A 19,498-nucleotide genomic window follows, 5' to 3' on the forward strand; every position below is an offset into this window, starting at 1 on the left:
GAAGGCGATTTTTGAACTCCCATTGTCGTGATTGGTGCGAAGATGGAACCGTGTCCTCCCCGTACACAGAGCGGGCGTTAGGAACTGAAGACCTCAGCTCGACATCCGTCGCTGGAACTTCTTCCTGCCTCGCCAGCTCGCAGGGCCGCTTTTGAGGGAAGCCAGTGAAGAAGAACCATTTCCGTTAACAGCACGCAGAGACGCAAGTGTCGCTGCATGCACACACTTGACGAAGAGAACTAGGTGGAGAGAAGGGAGTTCGAGAACTCAGGCAGAGAAAGCAAATCAGGGCGGATGCAGGAGGGAGTCGCGGGAGAAGAGAAAGGGAAGGCAAGCGACAGTCTTGTGGGTACGCTTGGGAGAGGTGAATTGGGAGGAGTGTAAATTGGTGGGAGCGAGAGAAGACAGAATCGGGAGAAGGCGAGAAAACGCTCGGGACAGAGAAGGTGACGAGAGACGAAAAGGAGACAGAGGCGGCGATGGCGAGAAGAGAGATATCTTGTTTTTTGCTCCAAGGTGATAGTAAGGACGGTAGAGAAGAATACCGTTGGACGACGCGTCTTCGATAAAGATGCCGCAGAAGAAATGCGCATACGAAGAGCGCCATGAGGGTCGATTGGATCGGTTTGTGACAGTGTCGAGAGGTTGGGTTCTCCGCGCCGACGCAGAGGTGAAGGAAAAGAGTAGAGGCGTCCCCGTTTTGTCTTTTTTTATGTCTGTTTTTCAAGCGTCAAACCTCTCAGTTCTTCCGCTGTGTGTTTCTCTCTGAGTCGCGCATTATCCTCTTTGTCCTGGTTTTTCTCCGTGCTCGAGGCTAGCAGGCGGGTGCCTCGACGTTAAATCTTTTCAAAGACTCGGGGGAGGCATGCACAGAGAGTGCAGAGAGAGACTGCAAGGAGAGAAGAGACACACACCGTCACGAGGCGCTGCCGCAAACACAAATAGAACGCCGGAACGAAATGTCGACTCGAGCCACCGGAAGCGAAGCGTGAGAATGACTCCTTCGCTGAAATGGAGTGGAGAAGCAGCATACGCATGAACAAGTTGGAGAAAAAGAAAGGTCTCTCACCTTTCTCGAAGTGTGCACAAACACGGCATCTGAGACTTTGCCTGTGCTGGTGAACCTGTGCGTGGAGTCCAAACTGCGAAAGGCGAAGAGCAGTGGTGGAGGCTCCCGCGGTTTTGGGGTGAAACGCAAACAACGGTGAAACTGAACTCAGCAACACAGACGACAAAGCTGAGCAGGACGATCGTCCCTCTGGACAGACTTTTAGCCGACCCCTGGACTGTACGTGCCATATTAGAGGAACGTACGGTGTCCCCTGGGGGGGAGACAAACGCCAACGTTTCCGAGTTTTCTTATACGAGAAAGAAAAGGAAGACGAAAAAAAAGGAAAAGGGAAACGCCTTCTCAGGAGGAACAAAAGGACTGGAGAGGAAACGATCATTTCCGATTTCACTTTCGCTCTCCAGCCGCCACAGCGTAGCACCTGGAACTGCGCTGAACGCTTGCATCGCATCTCCCGAAAACGGACATCTTCCATCCTCAAAAACAGGTGAATCTGTGTCTCGTCTCGTTAAGTGCCAATCGAAAACGCAAACTTTAGGTCTCCCATAACTTTGATTCGGATCAAGACGCTTGATAGGACTGCCTCAAGTTCCTGATACATGTCTATTATACATGTGTACACATATATATATATATATATATATATATATATACATATATGTATATATATACATATATATATCTAGGTATATATGGATTTATGATTAATGAGTATCGTACATATAGACGCACATAAAATATGTATATTCATACATATCTATGTATAGATCTATATCTCTATATATGTATATGTATACGTACATATGTATCTACAAATAAGAAGCCTGTGAATGTATATACATCAAAGTGGACAAGACTGTTTACCAGTAGGTAGGTTGTTTGAACATTTGAACAAGAGTTAGTTTTGTCTCCCTTGTCAAGTTCGATTGAGAGGTCAAGAAAAGGGATGCTTTTTTACAGCCAGCGTGCCCCTCTCTCTCCGGTTACCAGAGTCGGCAGGCGGGAACGCGAGATCTCTCTCGATCCGTTCTCGCGAGCTCTTCCTTTGTTGTGACTCTGAGATTTCAGCAGAGGAAGAATTCTTGCCTCGCTCTCCTTGCCTGCCCTCTCTGCTGTCTTCTAACCTCGCTGTCTACCTTGTCGCCTTTCCAGCAGGCGGCGGAGACGCGGTGGAGAGAAAAAGACAAGATGCGAAGGCCTTTCGCCTTTCTCTGCTCGCTCCTGCGCTTTTGAACTCGCGGCAGCAGAACATCTGGGGTGTATGTACACCGCTCGCGCCTGCGTGTATTATTTTTTCGGCGCTTCTTCCCGCAAAGCTCGCGGCGCCCAGCGCAGCTTCGACTCTCGCGCCACAGTTTCTGTTGCATGCAGAGATTTTCGTGGACTCTTCAACGTGCGCTTTGCGGAGAAACAATTGCACCTGTTTCTGCTTTTCTTTTTTGCGTTTCTCTCCTTCTCCCCACTGCTTCTTCGCTGCCCCTCCCCGGCATCTCGCTACGGTTTCTTCGACTCTGCGTGTCTGAAAAGCGCTTCTCGGTTCCAAAGAGGCGACCGTCGGCTTTCTCGTTCTTTGAAAACCTCTGTTTCTCGATTTCTCTGGTTCTGCACTTGGAAAGACATTTCTTCTTTCTGTTCCGTTGTGCGTCCAGTTTCAAGACAAGCCGAAGACTTTCTTTTCTCTCGCCTCCCCAGTCTCGTCTTTGTTGCCTCTCTCTCCCTCTTCTTCCCCTTTCTTCAGTTCTCCGTTTATATTCCCCTGCGCCTGTGCCGTTCTCTCGTAATTACCTCCCCTTTGTCTTTTCCTCGCGTTCTTTCTTCTTCTTCGTGTGCCTTCGTTGTCGTCTCTCTCGCCGCGTCAGTAAAACGGTTCTTCCGGTTTCCTCGCTTCGCCGTTTCCCTCGAGAACGACACAGAGTGAAGAGCCAGTTCGTCGATCTACGGGTGTGGCGTACCCTCTGTCTCTCCGTCGCTTTCCCCTTGTTTCTGGTCTTCTCGCCTTCGCTGCTGTTTCGAGTTCTCGGTTTCTCGCTTTCCTCTCTCTTTCGCAGCCTCTCCATTTTCCAATTTCTCTCTCTCCTGCAACCGCCAAGGCGGCAGTCTTTCGCGCTCTGTCGAGGCCAGAGGAGCCCACATATGAGGGCAGTCTAGAACGAGGCCAACAGGGACTGCACGACAAATCCCGCGACGGAAGAACAAAAAACAAAGGACAAGAAGCATTTCGCGACAAGAGCAAGATGACACAGTCCATGCTGGACATGAGCCTAGGTACGCAAGTGTCTGGTTCTCTTTTCAGTCTCTCCATGGCCACCCTTCTCGGTCTCAGTTCGGCGGCTCTCTCCCTCTCTCTACTCTCTCTACGCGTGACTGTCGACATATCTCTCTCTGGTCTCTCTCTGCGTCGGTCTCTCTGGTTCGCTCTCTCTCTCTCTCTGTCTCGCGTTTCTGCCTCTCTCTGTATCTCTTTGTCTTCTGAGAACAGAGGGGACCGGGAACGGAGATGGAGGTAAGCACGACCAGGAGGCACAGGCTTTTTCATGGGATGTCGCCATTTGTTCTTTTTTCCAGAAAATGTGACTGTTCCTGAGAGCGAGAGTCGCTCGAATAGAGTCCGACGGGCGGGGATATTGCAGGGGTATCCATGCGGAGATATCGGGGAGGTTTCTTTGTGTCGTTTTCCTCTCAGTTCAGTTTCAAGCTATACAGCGAGATTTGTGGATTTCGATATTTTTTGGGGGGGGGATGCGTTGTTTTTTTCCAAGGCTCGCTCTTCTTCGATCGGGTGCCAGGCTGAGTCGTTTCCTGTCTCGCCTTGAAGCGTCTATGAGAGAAAAAGCGAAACTTGCGTCTTCTCTTTCCTCCTGTGTTTGCCTTCATTCTCTTGTGCACTGTCTCTCTGGTTGTGTCTCAGTATTCGCTACCATTTCCCCCCAATTTTCTGCGCCGTTTCTTCTATTTTCTCCCCAACTTCTCTATTTCATGCATGTTCTCCCGTCGTTTCCTCTCTTCTTCTCCTTTTCTCTGCAATTTTCTTGTTCTGCGCGTTGTCGCGGTCCCGGCCTCGCTGCGGTCCTACACGAGAGGCAACGTCTCCTGTAGAGGCATGGCCGCCTTTGAGAGCCGGTTTGTCTTTTTTCCAGGAAACAGAGTGCAAACGGGAACTTGCGGCTTTCTTGTACCTCGGTAGTCTCTTCCCATTTTCTCGCCTGCGCATGCACATTTCCTTCAGACGACATCGTCGCTGCTCATCGCGAGGCAGCAGGCAACTCGTCAGGCCGAGGCAGCCGCGGCCGCGGAGGCGGCTTTGGCAGTCGAGTAAGAAAACGATTTCTCTTAACATTTTTTCATGTGCTTCTGTCCGCCTCAAATCTCTACTTTCGGATCCCTCTCGCTTTAAGCTCCAACTTTCTTTCTGTATGTAGCTGTGTCCCAGTCTCTCTCCGACTCCATCGCGTTCTCTCTCTGTCTTTCTCTGTCTCTCGATCTCCTTGTCTTTTCCTGTGCACCTCTCTCCGATTCTTTCCCTTTATGCCCTTTTCTCTCGATTTTCCTCCATGTTTTCCCTTCGTTCTCCTTCGCCCTATCTCCTTCTCTCTTTCTTCTTGCCTCTCTCTCTCTCTCCGTTTCTGTCTACGTTCATCTGCCCATTTACCTCTCTGCTCTGTGCTTCTTCACTTCCTGCGCGCCTCCGGCGCTACTCCGCCACTTCGTCTGCTCGTTTTTCTGTTTTCAGCGCGGATCTCTGCGAGGGCCCCCCGGAGGAAATTCAGGATTTCTGTCTCGCGGCAGAGGTCGGGGGTTCTCGTCTTGGACGAGCCAAGACCACTGGGAAGGTCGATCGCATGCGTTCTTCCCTCGGCGCTCTGCGGCCTCCCCCTTCTTCTCCGACAGAGGCGAGGGCCGCGTAGGTCCTGCCCGACGCGGAGGCAGAGACGGTTTTGCGAGGGAGAGGCCTCGAGAGCCGACGGCCGTGGTGCGAGTGAGCAATCTGGACTACAGCGTTCTCGAAGAAGATTTGAAGGAACTCTTCGCCGCCGTCGGCGAAGTCGTCAAGGTCTGGATCGACTACGACCGCACCGACAGATCGAAGGTGAGGAGAAGACGAGGACGGGAGGCGGCCTCGGGCCGAACCATGCAGCTGCAGGTGTCTCCGTCTCGGAGAGAGGGGAAGGAACTGGGGAGACTCTCCAAGAGAGGTCTCTTCTCTCCATCTGCCGCCCTCTGGCGTTAGAACCGTTCTGTGGACGTCTCCGAGGTCGAGCTTCGTGCTCTGGACCTGCGGCAACGGTTCCGCGATGGAGGTAGGGGCTTGTTGGAGAATTTCGCTCCCCTTCCAGGCAGAGAGAACTGACACACAGTTGGGGAGACAGTTCCACTTTGTGTCAAGGGGGGAAGTGGAGGACTGTTTCCTCGTGCTTTCCGTCTTTTCAAGCCAAAGGAGGACGCCTGGCTCTTGTCTCAGGACGCCTGCGACTGCGTCTGCTCTGACGTCTTTCGTTCAAAGTGTCTCTTCTGAGTTGTCTCCGTCTCTGTCAAGAGTCTCCTTTCACGAGGCTTTCGCCGAAAGGGCGGCTTCGCTTTTCTGCTGTTGCCAGGGCACTGGAGGCTGCATTTTTCGGAGCGTCTTCGACGCCAAGCGAGCGATCGAGGTGTACGAAGGTCGGAGGCTGGAAGGCTTGCCTCTGCGGCTGGAGTTGCAGCCGCCGCGTCAGGAGTATCGACGTTCCCCCTTTGGTCCTTACAGCCAAGACTTCTCGCGCAGAGACAGAGGTCCGTGGAGAGGCGTTCAAGACGTCGAACTATGGTGAACGCGGAACGTCGAGGAAAGCGGCGAGAAAGTCTCGTGGGCAAGTGGACGAAGACTGGAGCACAAAAGAGGAACATGTCGCCTCTCTGGTTCCGCGCGTCTCTCCGCCGTGGACGAGAACAGCAAGTGTCTGTACAGAACTCTGCAGAAACATGTCTGTCTTCACAGGCGAGAAACAACCAACTCACAAAAATGAGGAGAAAGTTGACACCTCGGGGATGTCGTGTGGGTCCTTCCTTCAAGGTCGGGGAGGCTGAGGCGAGAAGAGGCGGTCTCTGCATGCGTTTTCGCGCGGCTGGCTGAGAAAACGAAACCTCCTCGTGACAATCGACCAGCGTGGATTGACGCGTAGAGAGACATAACACGCACTTGACTGCCCGTGCATCGATACACCTTTTGGCAGTGAACGCTGTCTCCGCGGACGCATGCAGAAAATAAGTACGGTTTAAACGTTTTCAAATGGGTCAACATGGTGCCAGTCCTCGTCAGTCGCCATGCCAACAGCTTGTCGTTTCCTGCACCCATGCCTATAATATCTCAGTCTGAATTGATCCTATATACACATATATACATATATATATATATATATATATATATATGCATAAGCAGATCGATCGCAACGGACAGAATATGCGATTCGTTTTCTCTTTGTTCGCTTCTACCTACATGCATATATCCATATATATATGTATATATATATATATGTATATATATATATATATTGCGTTTATGAGCGTGGTGAGGGCATATGCGCTTGCTTGACTGAAGGGAGAGGGGAAAAGGGACGGGCAAAGGCATGGGACGCGTTGAGTGAGGAGAGAAGCTGCGAGAGTCGGAGCAGCTCAGGATGAACAAGATGACAGAACTCTGGAATAGGAGAGAAAGGACCGCTTTGAAAACAGGAAGTGGCTCGGAAGAAGGGTTTTCTCCACGGAAACCGCTTTAGAGAATGCGAGACCAGCTGGTCAACAGCGGAGCCGTCGAGTGTCTTGCTGGGGGCTCTGCATGCGTGTTGGTGCGTGTGAAAAGTGCCTCTCTAAATTGTTTTGCGTGTACAATGTTTCCCCTCTTTTTTTGGACTTGGTGCAGTTCCTGTTTTTAAAAGGATTGCATTTCCGGGGACACCTAGTGTGGCGACAAGTTGTGTCGCTCGGGGCCTTTCCTTTTTTATTGGCGCATCGCCCAGACATAGAGGTCGCTTCTGCTGACTGCGTCGTACCCTACAGTCTTCCTAAAACTTCCTTTCGCCAACGAACAAGTTCAAATGAATCTTCCTTTCCCCGTCGCAACTTCCTGCCGCTCCAGACTTCGCTTCTACAAAACGGACTCTCCGCTCACAGAACAAGTCCGCACACGTTCACCATCTTTCATTACCGCCACTCGCCAGAGTTGACATATCCATACACGTATGCGAGTATACCTTCTTTCTCTAGTAACGTATTCAAAGTTTGGGGACTTGGAGGATACGTCGTATCTGACCTCAAAAGAGCTTTGCCTGGCAGGCAGTCATGAAACGTGATCAATGAGTCCGAAACGAGGTAGCGCCGAACACCATCCATGACCATAAAAACAGGTGGCTAGGTGAACTAGACACGGTTCATAAATGCAATCAGTGAAAGCTCTTTTGATTTCCATGGACGGAGATACATATTAGATTACCTTCGCTCCCATGGTCTGTGGTAAGTAGGTTGTCTGTATCTCATAACTGGAGTCGTAGTCAGAAGCCTAGGTACTATAGTATCTCTGTTTATTCGATTTGAGTTATACAGTTCTGGTTTGCGGATCAGTTGCATAGAGACAGTGTCTACTTATAATGTAGTCCTTACAATTTATGGGCTAGCTTTGGTCTTTAGATTCTTAATGCCGGCTTTGTACGGAGACGTACTACGATTTGCCTAGAGTCGTATAAATATACATACAACCACAACACAAAATATATATGTATGTTTATATGTATAGATCTTGGATAGATACGTGGACTTTGACGATGTTGGATTGGAGTAGAGGCTTCAAAAGTAGAGGCCAGCCGGGCGGCTGGAATGGAAGACGTTCAGTGCCTCTTACTGTGGATAGACCACACCCGGCGTCCGTTTGTGTCACACCAATAAATTGAGGAATAACGTCTTGGCGTTTTCTTTTGCATGAGAGAAATTCAAATAAACCTGTAGGGTTTACGGCACTGTTAATGTTCGTTTCAGGAGCGGGGCATTGGAGGTCTGCGTTGGTGGACTCGATGAAGTGGCGACTTCGGAAAACTGCTTGTGTCTATGGCAAACAGATTTGTTAGAAAAGCTAGGCTCCTCAGCTTTTCGGTGCCTCTGCAGTGTTTGTCGGAAACAGGCCACTACTCGAGGCTGCCGAGGCAATATCTGCTTAAGAAGTGATAATCACAGCACTTGGACCAGCTATTATCTTTATCTTAATGATGCCGGGTACGATGGTCCGGCTCACATCAGCGTCTGAGAAGTCGTTTGCTTCCGCTTTCTTCCGGGATTCTGACGGGGCAGCTGCAGAGAACAGTGGAGACAAAGTTGATTCATTCGGCACAGTTTCGCTGACGTTGCATCACCTTTTCTATGCACGGAAAGAGGTCTTTGCTCAGCAGATCAGGTGCACAGAGAAGCACGAGCACATAAACCACCAGTTTGCGGAGGATTCCTGGGTTCTCAGTGAAGGTGAACTCGGGCGAGTAAGCGCTGTTGTCTGTTTTCGTTGTTTTATTTGTGCATTCCCCGTAGCTCTGCGTCTTTCCCCGCTTCCCCCGCCTTTCACTTCGAGCTTCCGCCACGCCGTCTCTGCTTCCTTCCCTTTCTGAGAACAAAACAAAGTCGCCAGTCGCTTCGTCGGCGGACTTTGAGCTCGATTCACCATCGCGGCTTTCCCTGTTCCGCCCCTGTCTTTGGCTTTTCCCGTTTCGTTTCTCCCCTTCCGGAGGGCCTGTCTCAGGACGGTGGCGTCTGCTAGGTCTTTCCGTTTTCTGCTCAAATGAGTGGAGTTGTACGGCTCGGTGACTCGCTGGAGATCCCGCAGCCACGCAGTGCCGGCCACTCCATGCAGATGACGCCGAGGGAGATTCAGAAGAGTTCTTACGCGTTCTGCCTGCTCTGTTTTCCCAAAACGACTCCTCTGCCCCCCTTCTCGGGGACCGTTGGATCGACCACGAGTCAGGTTCCTCCTTTTCGCCTAGACGACAGCCAACTGTTGTGTTCAGTGCCCGATGCGTGACGCGATGTTTCGACTCTTTGCTGTGTCCGGAGCTCCTGGATTGCGGCAGCGACGTAGGAACCATTCCCTGGTATTTCCTTTTTGGAAGAGAGATAAAACACTCACGGGTGGCGTCTTGACGACGCGGCATGGCTGCTGGAAAGAGAGACAGAATGGAAAGGGATCACATGGAACTCTGTTAGTGGCCCGCGAACTGCGCTTTCCACCTTACCAGCACTTGCGTTTCTCCTGGCAGACAACCTAGGATTGTGCCTCGGAGAGAAAAGTGACTTTAAGAGAAAAACAATGTGATAAGCGTCGGTAGAAGCGGGGAAATAAACTGTCCTCGTGGTGGGTGTTGCGAGGCCTGTAATAGTCACTCAGGTGTTGCCTGTTGAAAACCCAACGTCTGGCGATTTGCAAACGGCGGTAGCGGTATATCTACGTTTCTTTTCAGTTTCATGATGGAGCTGCAAGGAGTACTAATTGAGGTGAAACGACGTTGTTAGGTGTGCTCCACACCAGAACGGGGAACGGATCAGGTTGATGTTTCACAGTTCTGGTGTCTACAAAGCCACACACTGGAGTCTGGATTTGCCGGATGTGTCGCTTTCTTGTCCGTGTGTGAAGTGGATTTCTGTCTTTCATCAGGTGCAAGGCGAAACGTGGAATGCCACGCCGGCTCCGAATTGATGAGAAATTCCGTTGGCATGCGAGAACGAAGCTGCGATTGACGAGTTTTTTGCTTCGCACAGGCAAAGAGGCGGGTTGTGTTTAACCCCGCGTTGCCCTCTGGTTATTGATCGAGGGACTGAGATATGCCAACAGTAGAAGGTATGGGAGGGAATCGAGCACACAGAGCCAAAGCGAAACGCCATCGACTTTTTGTGGGGCAAGAAAGATGGCCGTGGGAACAGACTGTCTCGCCAAAAAATCTGGAAGCCGTACAGCCCCAAAGTAAAACCGAAACTCGATTGTGTCCGTCCTTACGTAAGTGTGTCCCCCCGACTGACGCTTTCCAGGAATAATGCAAGACTCTTCATCTGTCGAAAAAATGCTGCAGAGAAAGATGTGCGAAACAGAGATACCAACCGACATGCAGTTTAGTGTGCATAGGTGACAAGACACCTACAACAAAAAGAACGGTTATGAAAAACATGAAATCCCAAGAAGATCAGTTTCGTGAACATGTCGCATGCGTGGTTTCTCATACTGCTTTTCTGCGACGGTGACTGTCACCGTACGAAGGCTTTCGAGGGCACATCTCAGTCCTTTCATACCTCTAGAAATAGAAGCCAACGGAGAAATGCTAGGCTTTGCTGTCCGTCTGTCCTCCATCCTTCCGTTGTCAACAGTGTAAAATACATTCTTATACTCCAATTACTGGCAATGAACAGTACGCCCGTCTTTCCAGTAGTTGTTGCCCTCTCTAGGCATGTCTCTGCCATTTTCCCCTTCACCACACGGTTCCGTCCATCATCATGGTTAAGTAGCTGCTTCTGCGGATATCCACCTACTTCGATACAAATACGAAGGTTATTAGTTCTACTCAGCTGTAAGCTGGCCTCCACAATTGTTCCATTCCTCCCTTTCTCTCAAACTTCCTTTTTATCTCCACATCAGTCTGACGATGCGCAGGTAATCTCTAGATGACTTTCTCCCTATCTTTATCCCCATCTCAGTGTCTATCATTCACAGGCTGTTTACGCATATCATGGCCTCAACGACTCGCTGAATAACGCTGCAATCTAGCGGGACGAACCCGTATGTCGGGTGTCCCGCTTGCCCGCCTTTTTGCACCTTTTTCTTCTCTGAAAGCAGAGCAGAATGTCGTCTTCAACAGAGGAAGAGGCGCTGAATGCCGCTCTGCTGCGTTCGCGGCAAACCAAACGAGACATTTCCGACTTTCTTCAGGAACTGGAGATTGAAAAAGGCGCTTGTGGAGCCCAGTGGACTGCAGATCAGGGGGGTTTGGCGAATGCCCTGGTCTCAGACTCCGCGAACGTACCTCCTCTCCTGAGAGAAATAGGTAGAGCTCGACAGGCAGCATCTGTGTCTACAGAAAAAAACGTGTCTTTTGCCTGTGGATTTGACTTAAAGGACTCAAAAGATGCGAATTCTGCAAGCGGGAAAGTTAGGGCAAATACAAAGACCTCTGTACAGACACCCGCAGCTCCTGTATCTCGAACGCCCTTGAGAGACATCGATGCCGTTTCCGTTTCTCCCCCGAGACTAGAAATCATTCAGCGAAACGATCCGCTTGACGGGGGAAAGAGACAACATCGCGCATGGCACCAAGGTCGCAACGGGTGAGTTCTCATTCACGATGAACCAGAAACAAGAAAACGAGGAATGCTTCACTACCTATCAACACGGCGGCAGAAACAATAAAACACAGCCGCAGATCTATCCGACATTCTAATACTCGTGCTCTGTGGAAAACATACAGAAATCACTGCCTGAATAAACCGGAGTTGTAACATTTACATGCCTATTTATCCATATATACATATGTATATATATATATATATATATATTGTATGTGTCAACCAGAAGTGTGTGTGTCACGAAACAGTTATCGTTACCAAAATCGTACAGCGTCTGTTTGATTCCTTGTCAACCTGTTTCTTCGTATTCTCTTTGCCGCTTCCTCCGTCTCTGTATCTTCATCGTTTGTTCCGTCACTTTCTTTCGGTCTGTCCTAGCATCCCGTCTTCTTGCGTCCTTAAATTACCCTCCGCATCTGCATTTTTACAGATTCTTCATTAGCCCCGTGCTGGCTCCTTCTTTTCCCTGGTTTCATTGAGTCCCGTGATGAGACACAGACTCAGAGTTTCTTTGGGGTTGATAGAATTGCACAACCTAAGAGAGTAAACAGGTCCTTAGTTATAGACAGAGACTCCCAAGTTATCGATGCCTGCTGAAGACCACGTCCTGAACGGTTTTTCTTGCTTGGATTATTTCCCCAGCGCATTTCCTGCAGCCCGGTGTCTCCGGCGCGCACCGCCGCCGACGCCGCCTCCCGAGTTTCGAGGACGTCCAAGTCCGCCTTCCACGAGCGGAAAATCACGACTTTCCCCGCTTTGTCTGAACTCGAGTTCGTCTGCAGCAGATTCTCCGCAAAGAGGAGCAGCTTACTCTCGTGAAAATTCGGTTTTTGCCCTAACAAGTCTCAAAGACTCCTCCACGCCAGTGTCTCCGACGTCTGCTTCGTCTTCAGCCACTGCGTCCCCGCATTCTCTTGGTTTTCCTCCTGCACCACAGAATTCGAGCACAGCAGGCGTGTTCGTTGATGGTTCTGTGGACGGAACAACCCTCCTCTCGTCTGTCGTCAAGAACTACCTCCAGGACAAGGGCAGCAGGGTCGTTTTTCACCCTTGTAGTGGCGGTGCATCTGGAGGCACATCTCCGAACAAGCGGAAAACAGAAACCAACAAAGCGAAGAAAGAGGAAACAGACTTCTTCGAACTGGACACTGGGCCGCTCGCCCAACTCGATTGGATCACAGAAGACGAGGGATGTCTTTTTTCGCCCCTGACAAAGCAGGCAGACGTTGGAGAGAACTCGAAGGAAGCTGATGAAATCGTTGCCCGAGATCGACTCGGAGTTCAGGAACCAGGTACACTCTTTTGTGTCGTCAGCCGCGAAAAAATTGCCTCCTGAAGATAAACTGTGAGAACTTGACTCAAATAGCAAGCTGCTCCATCCTCCGCACAACTCTGGCATTTCGGCAGCAAGTGTCACAGAGAACAGGCCGTTTACCGTAATTATATCACTCTACCAGTAGATATGGTCTTTCCACAAACGATCCGCGATCCTGCACTGCGTGGTGCAGCGTTGTTCACATAAATGCATACAATGGAAAAGAACGAGTTCTAACTCAGGCGAAAAACCGTACGAAATGCACAGCAAAAGTGCCACAAGCATTTTGGTAATGATGGAAATGTAGAGCCAATTTCGTCATCACTCTGGAATTGGGTGTCCTCTAACGGGCTATCTGTAACTGTTGGGTTCTTCGCGTGCTTCGTTTTTCAGGGACGTCGACGGTGGTTCAGCTGTTGACGGCAGAGCGAGAAGCCGTTTTGAGGCAAGAGAACTTGATTTCCAAGGAGGAATTTACTTTGCAGCTCAAAGTTGCTGATGAACTACTGGCTGGGTGGAGAGTCGTCGAGCGACTGGATCTCGCGATCGAACAGCGGGAATCGCAGCTACGAAACTTGAAGGTTGAAATTCGAAGAACGCGTGAGCGCATGCGGTACGCCATCAATGATGGAACGAAATGAGGATTCGAAAGAACGAATAAATTGAGAACAAATACGGCGGCAAGACACAATGCTGGAAACAAAGTCAGAATGAAAAAGAATTCCGTGACGCCGGCGTAGTACGGAGGACTGTTTAACGCTTTGTATCAATCTAGATGGGGGGTTCCGAACTCGTTTTCCTAAGAACTAACGCGATCTCTGTAGTACCACCATTAATAGTGAACTTGTTGAATCTGATACTAAAAGATTAAGGGGAAGCCCTATCGAAAGGCATTTGACCTACTCGGAGCACCATGAAAACGGGGAGTTCCCCTGCAACTGCCAGGAGGCGAAACGTCGCCGCACAGGAGAGCACAATCGACCAGGTTCCTGCGGAGATAAACGCAAACTCACAAAAGTCGTGACTTCGTGAAACTCTTTAAGAAATAACTAGTGGCGGAGAAATGTGGAGAGATCAGGCTGTTACCTGCGGACAGAAAGAACCTATGAAGCTTGAGTGCAAAGGAAATGAACACATTCCAGACAGAAACATGAAGTAGAATCCAGTGAACGCGACAGGAGGGTCACACGACAGACGAAGAAACACAGGTTTTTTCTGCACTTTGGTGATCGGAAGTCTGGCGGCATGTAACCGGATCAACGATGAACAAAGGGGAAAGGCGCAGCATACAGTGGAGACGAGCGCACATGCAAACACACTGCCAGTGCAACAGCGCAGAGAAAAGCCAAGAAATGGAGCGGACAAGCAAGTAGACAAAGACGGGAGTCAGATACGGGCAAAAGAGCAAGCAGCCTACATAAATAAGATTCTCAAGAGGAACAACTCTGCATGTATGCTGGTTCCTTAGACACTCAAAAGTGTATACTCGAATTTACCTGGTTTCGGCGGACCCGCTCAAACTGTGTACATTCAGTGTGTCGAGCGGCTGTCGTTCTCCAGTCTATGAGCACGCTATGGCTTGTATATATTATGCATATATATATGTATATATATACATATGTATATATATGTATATATATGTATAAGTATATATATATATATATATATATGGTTTCATCGCACGCATGTATATTTTGTTGTACACGAGCGTTTTCTTTTGTGTCGTCTCGCCTCGGGACTCCACCGAGTGTTGTCTCAGGTTGTTTTTTCATGCGCAAGTGGCCGCGTTACAAGACAAAGCGAAGATGTCTGCAGCTTCGGCTCTTGCGCTGGCGCCGCTTCCGTTTCCGGCTCCGGCTCTCGAGGCGACTTCCTCTTCTTCGCTTCCTTCTGAAATCCACGAAACGAGTTTCTCTCTGTCTTGTCGGTCGGTGGATCTCATGCTGTGCGACCGCGTCCTGTGTCGTCTGGACTCGTCTGCTTCTCCTCTCCACCCGGCTCTGCCTCCGCCTACGTACGCGGGCAACGCGCGCCTTCTTGCAACCCCAAGTAGAGATTCCTCGCGAAACATTCTGAGTCTTCTACGGCGGAAAAGAGGAGAAGAAAGCAAATCAGAGGTCCGCCGTCTTCCCCCGAATCTGCGTCAGCGACGGAGAGAGAGTCTCGCGAAAAAACGAGAGAAATCCGTGAAGGACGGTCGAGGTCAGTTGCCAGGGAAGCTTGAAGCGTGTGCTTGCGGCGATGGCTCGTTCTGCACCGCATGGAGTGCCGGGTCGTCTGTGGGAGAAATCGTGAGCGACTTCTGGAAGAGCGCGAATTTTCCGAAGGCGAGTCGCGGACGAGAACGCCGCCAAGAGAGCGAAGAAGGAGCGAATGTGCCTTGTCCTTTGCTGACGCTCGAAGACGTCCACAACAGCGACGAAGACGAGACTCTGGCAAAACCTACTGTCGATGCAGCGAGGCGCATCATCGGATTCGAAAGGGTCCTGAAAGAACGAAAACTCGGAAACGCGACGTCCCCGCGGGCGCTTGCACAAGCCGGATGGACTTTCTCTGAAAAGGATCCAGTTCGCCTTCAGCGCTCTTCTTCCGTGTGGATGGAAAAAACCAAACGCGGAACGAGACAACCACGAGACGAGGGACAGCAGCGGCCGGAGGCCGAAAAGGCTGCGAGCGCGACGCCACGGCTTCTCCACGTGCGAAGGCTTCAAACGAGAGAAAGAAACAGCGACAGACGACAAGGGGAGAGAGAGAGAGACATGCAGACGCTGCGCAGTCGGGGAAGGAAAAAGGAAACAGGAAAGGAGTTGGGAGAAAACTCGAACGCCCTACACGTCAAATCCACGACCGACGATAAAGAGAGAGGTAGCCAAACGCGACAAAGAAGAAATCAGGAGACAGAGAGGGAAACGCGTCGGGAGGAGAAGAGACAGAAGGCAAAGAGGGGGAATAGTGACGAAGCGAGAAGCGAAAAGCATCCAGAACACCAGCCAGACGAGGGAAGACAAGCCTCTCTGTTGTGCTCGCGTTCGCGAGAGTCTTCTCCGCCCTCACTCTCGCACACGGAGGCTGTTTCTCTGTCTCCACAGTTGTCTTTCTCAAGCTGCGATTTTAAACGAACAGTCTCAGGCGAAGGCGGCTTCGCCCAAGCGCCTCGAAGCACCTCACATTTCTCCGTAGAAAGGCGAAACGAAGGTGCAGACGAGGAAGGCCGAGACGAAGAAGAACGCAGCGGTCCAGAAGACGAGCTCAACGCTACTCAGAGAAGCCCCTACAGGTCGGACGGGGAGCCAAGACACTGGGGAGACACGATGAAAACCGAGGGAGACATCAGACAAGAGACAAGGCCACAGCGACGCAAACCACAATGGAAAGGATCCCTAAAAAGACCTCTTGCAAAAACGGATCTCGAAGAATTCGTTTCTTCCCATCCAGAACGTTCTGAACGTGCATGTGAACATTCTTACCTACATATAGACATAGTTGCATACATAAATATACATGTATGTATGAAATTATACATGTTTATACATGTCGATATGTTTGTGCCTGTTCAATCTGGAAGGCTTCTTGAGGCCTCAGTCTTAGCCGTGGAATTTGCAGTCTCTTCATGCATGCAGTCGTAGGCTTGGAGAGACTTTCCTTCGCACCTTCTTCCAGTCTTCTGCTTTCCCTGGCCTCCTTCCGTTTCCGGTGATGTGGTACCGGTTCACAACTAGGGACTCTCTGCTTCGCCGAGCAGGAAAGTCTCCCTGTGGGTTTCGCTTTCCGGTCTGACTCAGGCCTTCTTCGGCGCAAGAGAAGCGCCTGTCGGAGATCGCGGTGTGTCTGCGTTCATGTTCTTCGCGCTCCTTCGTCGACATCCAGGACGCGCAGTCTCTGAGCTTCAGTCGGACATGCACATGGATGTCCGACTTCCCGCCTTCCTCGTTTACCTTGCGAGTCTGTCCGAGAAGTTCCTGCGGACGAGAGAAACACGAAGAAGTGGAGATGCTGAGAGAAGCTTCGGAGAAGGAACCACCGCGTGGAACGCGCGACGCTTCTCTTTCGCCTGCTTCTTGCGATGTCGCCTCCTCTCCGAGTGGCGGAGGAAGAAGCCTTCACGACGACAGACGCGCGGAGACAGCTCAGAGAGACGGAGACGTGCACAGCAAGCTGCCTGGCGAGGAGAGAAACGGGGAAGAGGAAGAAGGCGGCGGGGAAGGAGACGAAAAGCACAGTCAGGAACTCCGACAGAAAACACACAGATCCGCAGCAGCGCGTATCGCGAACGAAGAAGAACATGGCTCCGATAACGATTCGCCAATCGACGATGAGCTGTGAGAACGCGCCCGATCCGAATTCGACCGGAGGGCAGAAGATCTATGGACAGAACGGGCTGCATTGTTCAAAAATATATCGTTTGCTCACAAACACATGTGTACCTCTAAAGAGAAAAATCAAGAGAGCTTCATAGCTTTGCAGATCAACAAGCCAGCAGGCGAGAATGCGACTTTGTTCACGCGGGCATCGAGCGGGAGTCAACAAGCTTCGCCTCTCGAGCGTAAACCGTCTGCGCTGCGCCTGTGCGCGTTTTACATGTTTTTGCCCATACGAGTCAGGCACCAGCTCGAGTTGCTTCGCGCAGATGCCGCCTTGGCCGCCGTCGAGGCTCGGCTCTCCCGCCTGCGGCAACGTCCCTCTGGAACTCGAGTGAGCTCCACAGTGATCGGGCAACTCCTCGCAGAAGCCGCGCGCGAGCGACTCGAGTCGAATGGTGGTTTCCCTTCGTCGAAAAGAAGCGTTTCGTCGTCCCAACTCTCGAGCGTCTGCAGCCGTGAGGAACCGCAGAGTGAACAAGAAGCAAACAGCTTAGCAGAGAGACACCAGCGACACGCAGCAGACAGAGGAGACCCTGGAGGCGAAGGAGACGGAGAAGACCCTCGAGATGCTGGAGGAGACACCCGCGCTGCTCAAGGTGGTGAGACGTTCGATTCGCACATTCGACCTGGCTTGGCTGTCGCATCTCGCTGCTTGGGCTTCAGTTGTTTCAGATTCTCTCGAAGCACAGTAAACGTTTGTACCCCGCGCCATGCCGTTGTTTCCTTGTCTCTTCTTGTGCGTTGCAATCGGCGTTGAGCTCTGTAACTCAATTTGCTGGCAGAAAGACACGTCTGCAGTCCTGAGGCGGCGATCCGAGGCTCTCGGCTTTGCTTTGTCCTTTTAGCTTCGACTCTCAGCTCTCAAAGGGCTCGCAGGCATGTTTCGGTGTGAGATTTGTCTTGCGCTGCAGTTTCGCGCATGGCGCCGGCGCATCTTCAAAGGCGTCTGAAAGCACAGGACAGCAGCGCCTGGAGGGAAAGCAGAGACAACGGGGAAGAAGGATGCTCCACCTTCTCTCGATCCTCATCTTCCCCCCTGCTTTTCAAAACCCACAGTGTCTCGCGTGCGTCCTCCAAGTCTCTCTCCCACTCAGATGGTGCCCGTTCGACTTCTCGTTCCTTTTCGTGTTTTTCTTCTAGTTTGTCGCGTTCTGCTTCGGGTTCGGCTTCTTCGAACGGTCTCGTCGAACGGTCTAGGGGGAAGGGAGAAACACCCGAGGTCGAGTGGGCACAAGAAGAGCAGAAAGAAGTCAACTTGGACAGAAGGGAGGGACAAACGAACGGAACCGTAGAAGGAGAAGAAGACAGAGAAGCGGAAGGAGAGGAAAGAGAAGAACTGGCGGACGCTGGGTCGTCTCTCGGTCGCGCAAGTGAGATTCTGATTCGCTTGCAGGAGCAGCAGAAGCTCGCAGAAGGCCTTCTGAGGGAGGCCGAACAGGCAGTGAAGGAGACGACAGAAAACGAGGAGGGGCTGCGGGTGGCTCTGTCTCTCGCTGAGGACCCAGAACTTCTTCTGTTTGAACTCGAACGAGATGCAGAAAAATCCGCGGGAGAAACCGCCGCGGAAAGAGGAAGTGAAAGTGGTAAGGACAAGAGAGCCAGACGCCTGACGTACGGAGGCACCAATCCGAAAGAATTGACACGCAGAGCAAGAGCGCTGGCGTTTCGCAGATTTCACACACACCCGCCAGCCGCAAAAGGGGGGGGGCAGGCCAGAGTGAAGGAGAGAGAGAAAGACGAAGCTGCGCGAGGAAGAGGGGAATACGGAGTGGAGACCGACGCCGGCAGACAGACAGAGGGAGAAGAAGAAGCAAGGCTTGAGAGAACAGGAAATCGAAGAGAAAGAGCAAACGCAGAGGAAGCACCCAGAGGCTCTGCAGCCTTGACAGGAGTGATGGGTCACCTGCAAGAAGAGGTGAGAGAAGTCGAACAGAACAGGAGAAGAAAGCGGGGGGAGCGCGGGACAGAGAAGAAGACAGAAATAACGAAGGAAACACAATAACAAAGAAGCCGACTCGTCGATGCAGGAAAGGATGTTGATACTTGGCAGAACGTGGATCCTGCAGTTACCACACTATAACGAGATAGGGCCTCTGGACAAGTGATCCGCGATCGAACAGAGAACTGTACAACAAAGGTTGAGAGATTTCATCGTACACCAACGTGATTCTAAATAAGACTCTTCAGCTACGAGATATACAGACATTCGAGTTCCTCACGCTTTCTGACATCGTAGTCTCTACGGTACTGATGGGGAGAGAAAGAGCGAATCCGAGCCCGGCAGAGAGAACGGAGAACTCCTCGAAAATGAAACAATCCTAGAAACAGACTCCGACTCGAATGTGATCTGTGGCCAACTCTTGTGTTTTTCTGTATACGTCGCCAGCTTCACTGTGTCTCTTGCTGTCTGTCCACCCG

At 51.1% G+C, this 19,498-nt stretch overlaps 2 protein-coding genes across 2 annotated transcripts; both read left to right on the forward strand.

Annotated features, from left to right (window-relative positions):
* The first annotated feature begins 2,513 nt into the window (after window positions 1–2,513).
* TGME49_291330 (RNA recognition motif-containing protein) lies at window positions 2,514–7,155 on the forward strand. Its single transcript, XM_002368466.2, has 4 exons — window positions 2,514–3,334; window positions 4,296–4,381; window positions 4,800–5,156; window positions 5,662–7,155. The coding sequence occupies exons 1-4, from the start codon at window positions 3,304–3,306 to the stop codon at window positions 5,872–5,874; spliced, it is 687 nt and encodes a 228-aa protein (XP_002368507.1). The 5' UTR covers window positions 2,514–3,303; the 3' UTR covers window positions 5,875–7,155.
* Window positions 7,156–10,904: 3,749 nt separating this feature from the next.
* On the forward strand, window positions 10,905–19,082 carry TGME49_291340 (hypothetical protein; the record flags this gene model as incomplete). The annotated part of the gene is made up of 7 exons (XM_002368467.1): window positions 10,905–11,106; window positions 12,298–12,696; window positions 13,113–13,332; window positions 14,479–15,996; window positions 16,502–16,980; window positions 17,152–17,686; window positions 18,221–19,082. 7 exons carry the CDS (start codon window positions 10,905–10,907, stop codon window positions 19,080–19,082), a joined length of 4,215 nt encoding a protein of 1,404 aa, XP_002368508.1.
* Between the last annotated feature and the right edge of the window lie 416 nt (window positions 19,083–19,498).

The sequence above is a fragment of the Toxoplasma gondii genome, chromosome IX, assembly GCF_000006565.2.
Source record: "Toxoplasma gondii ME49 chromosome IX, whole genome shotgun sequence".
Taxonomy (NCBI): Eukaryota; Apicomplexa; class Conoidasida; order Eucoccidiorida; family Sarcocystidae; genus Toxoplasma; species Toxoplasma gondii.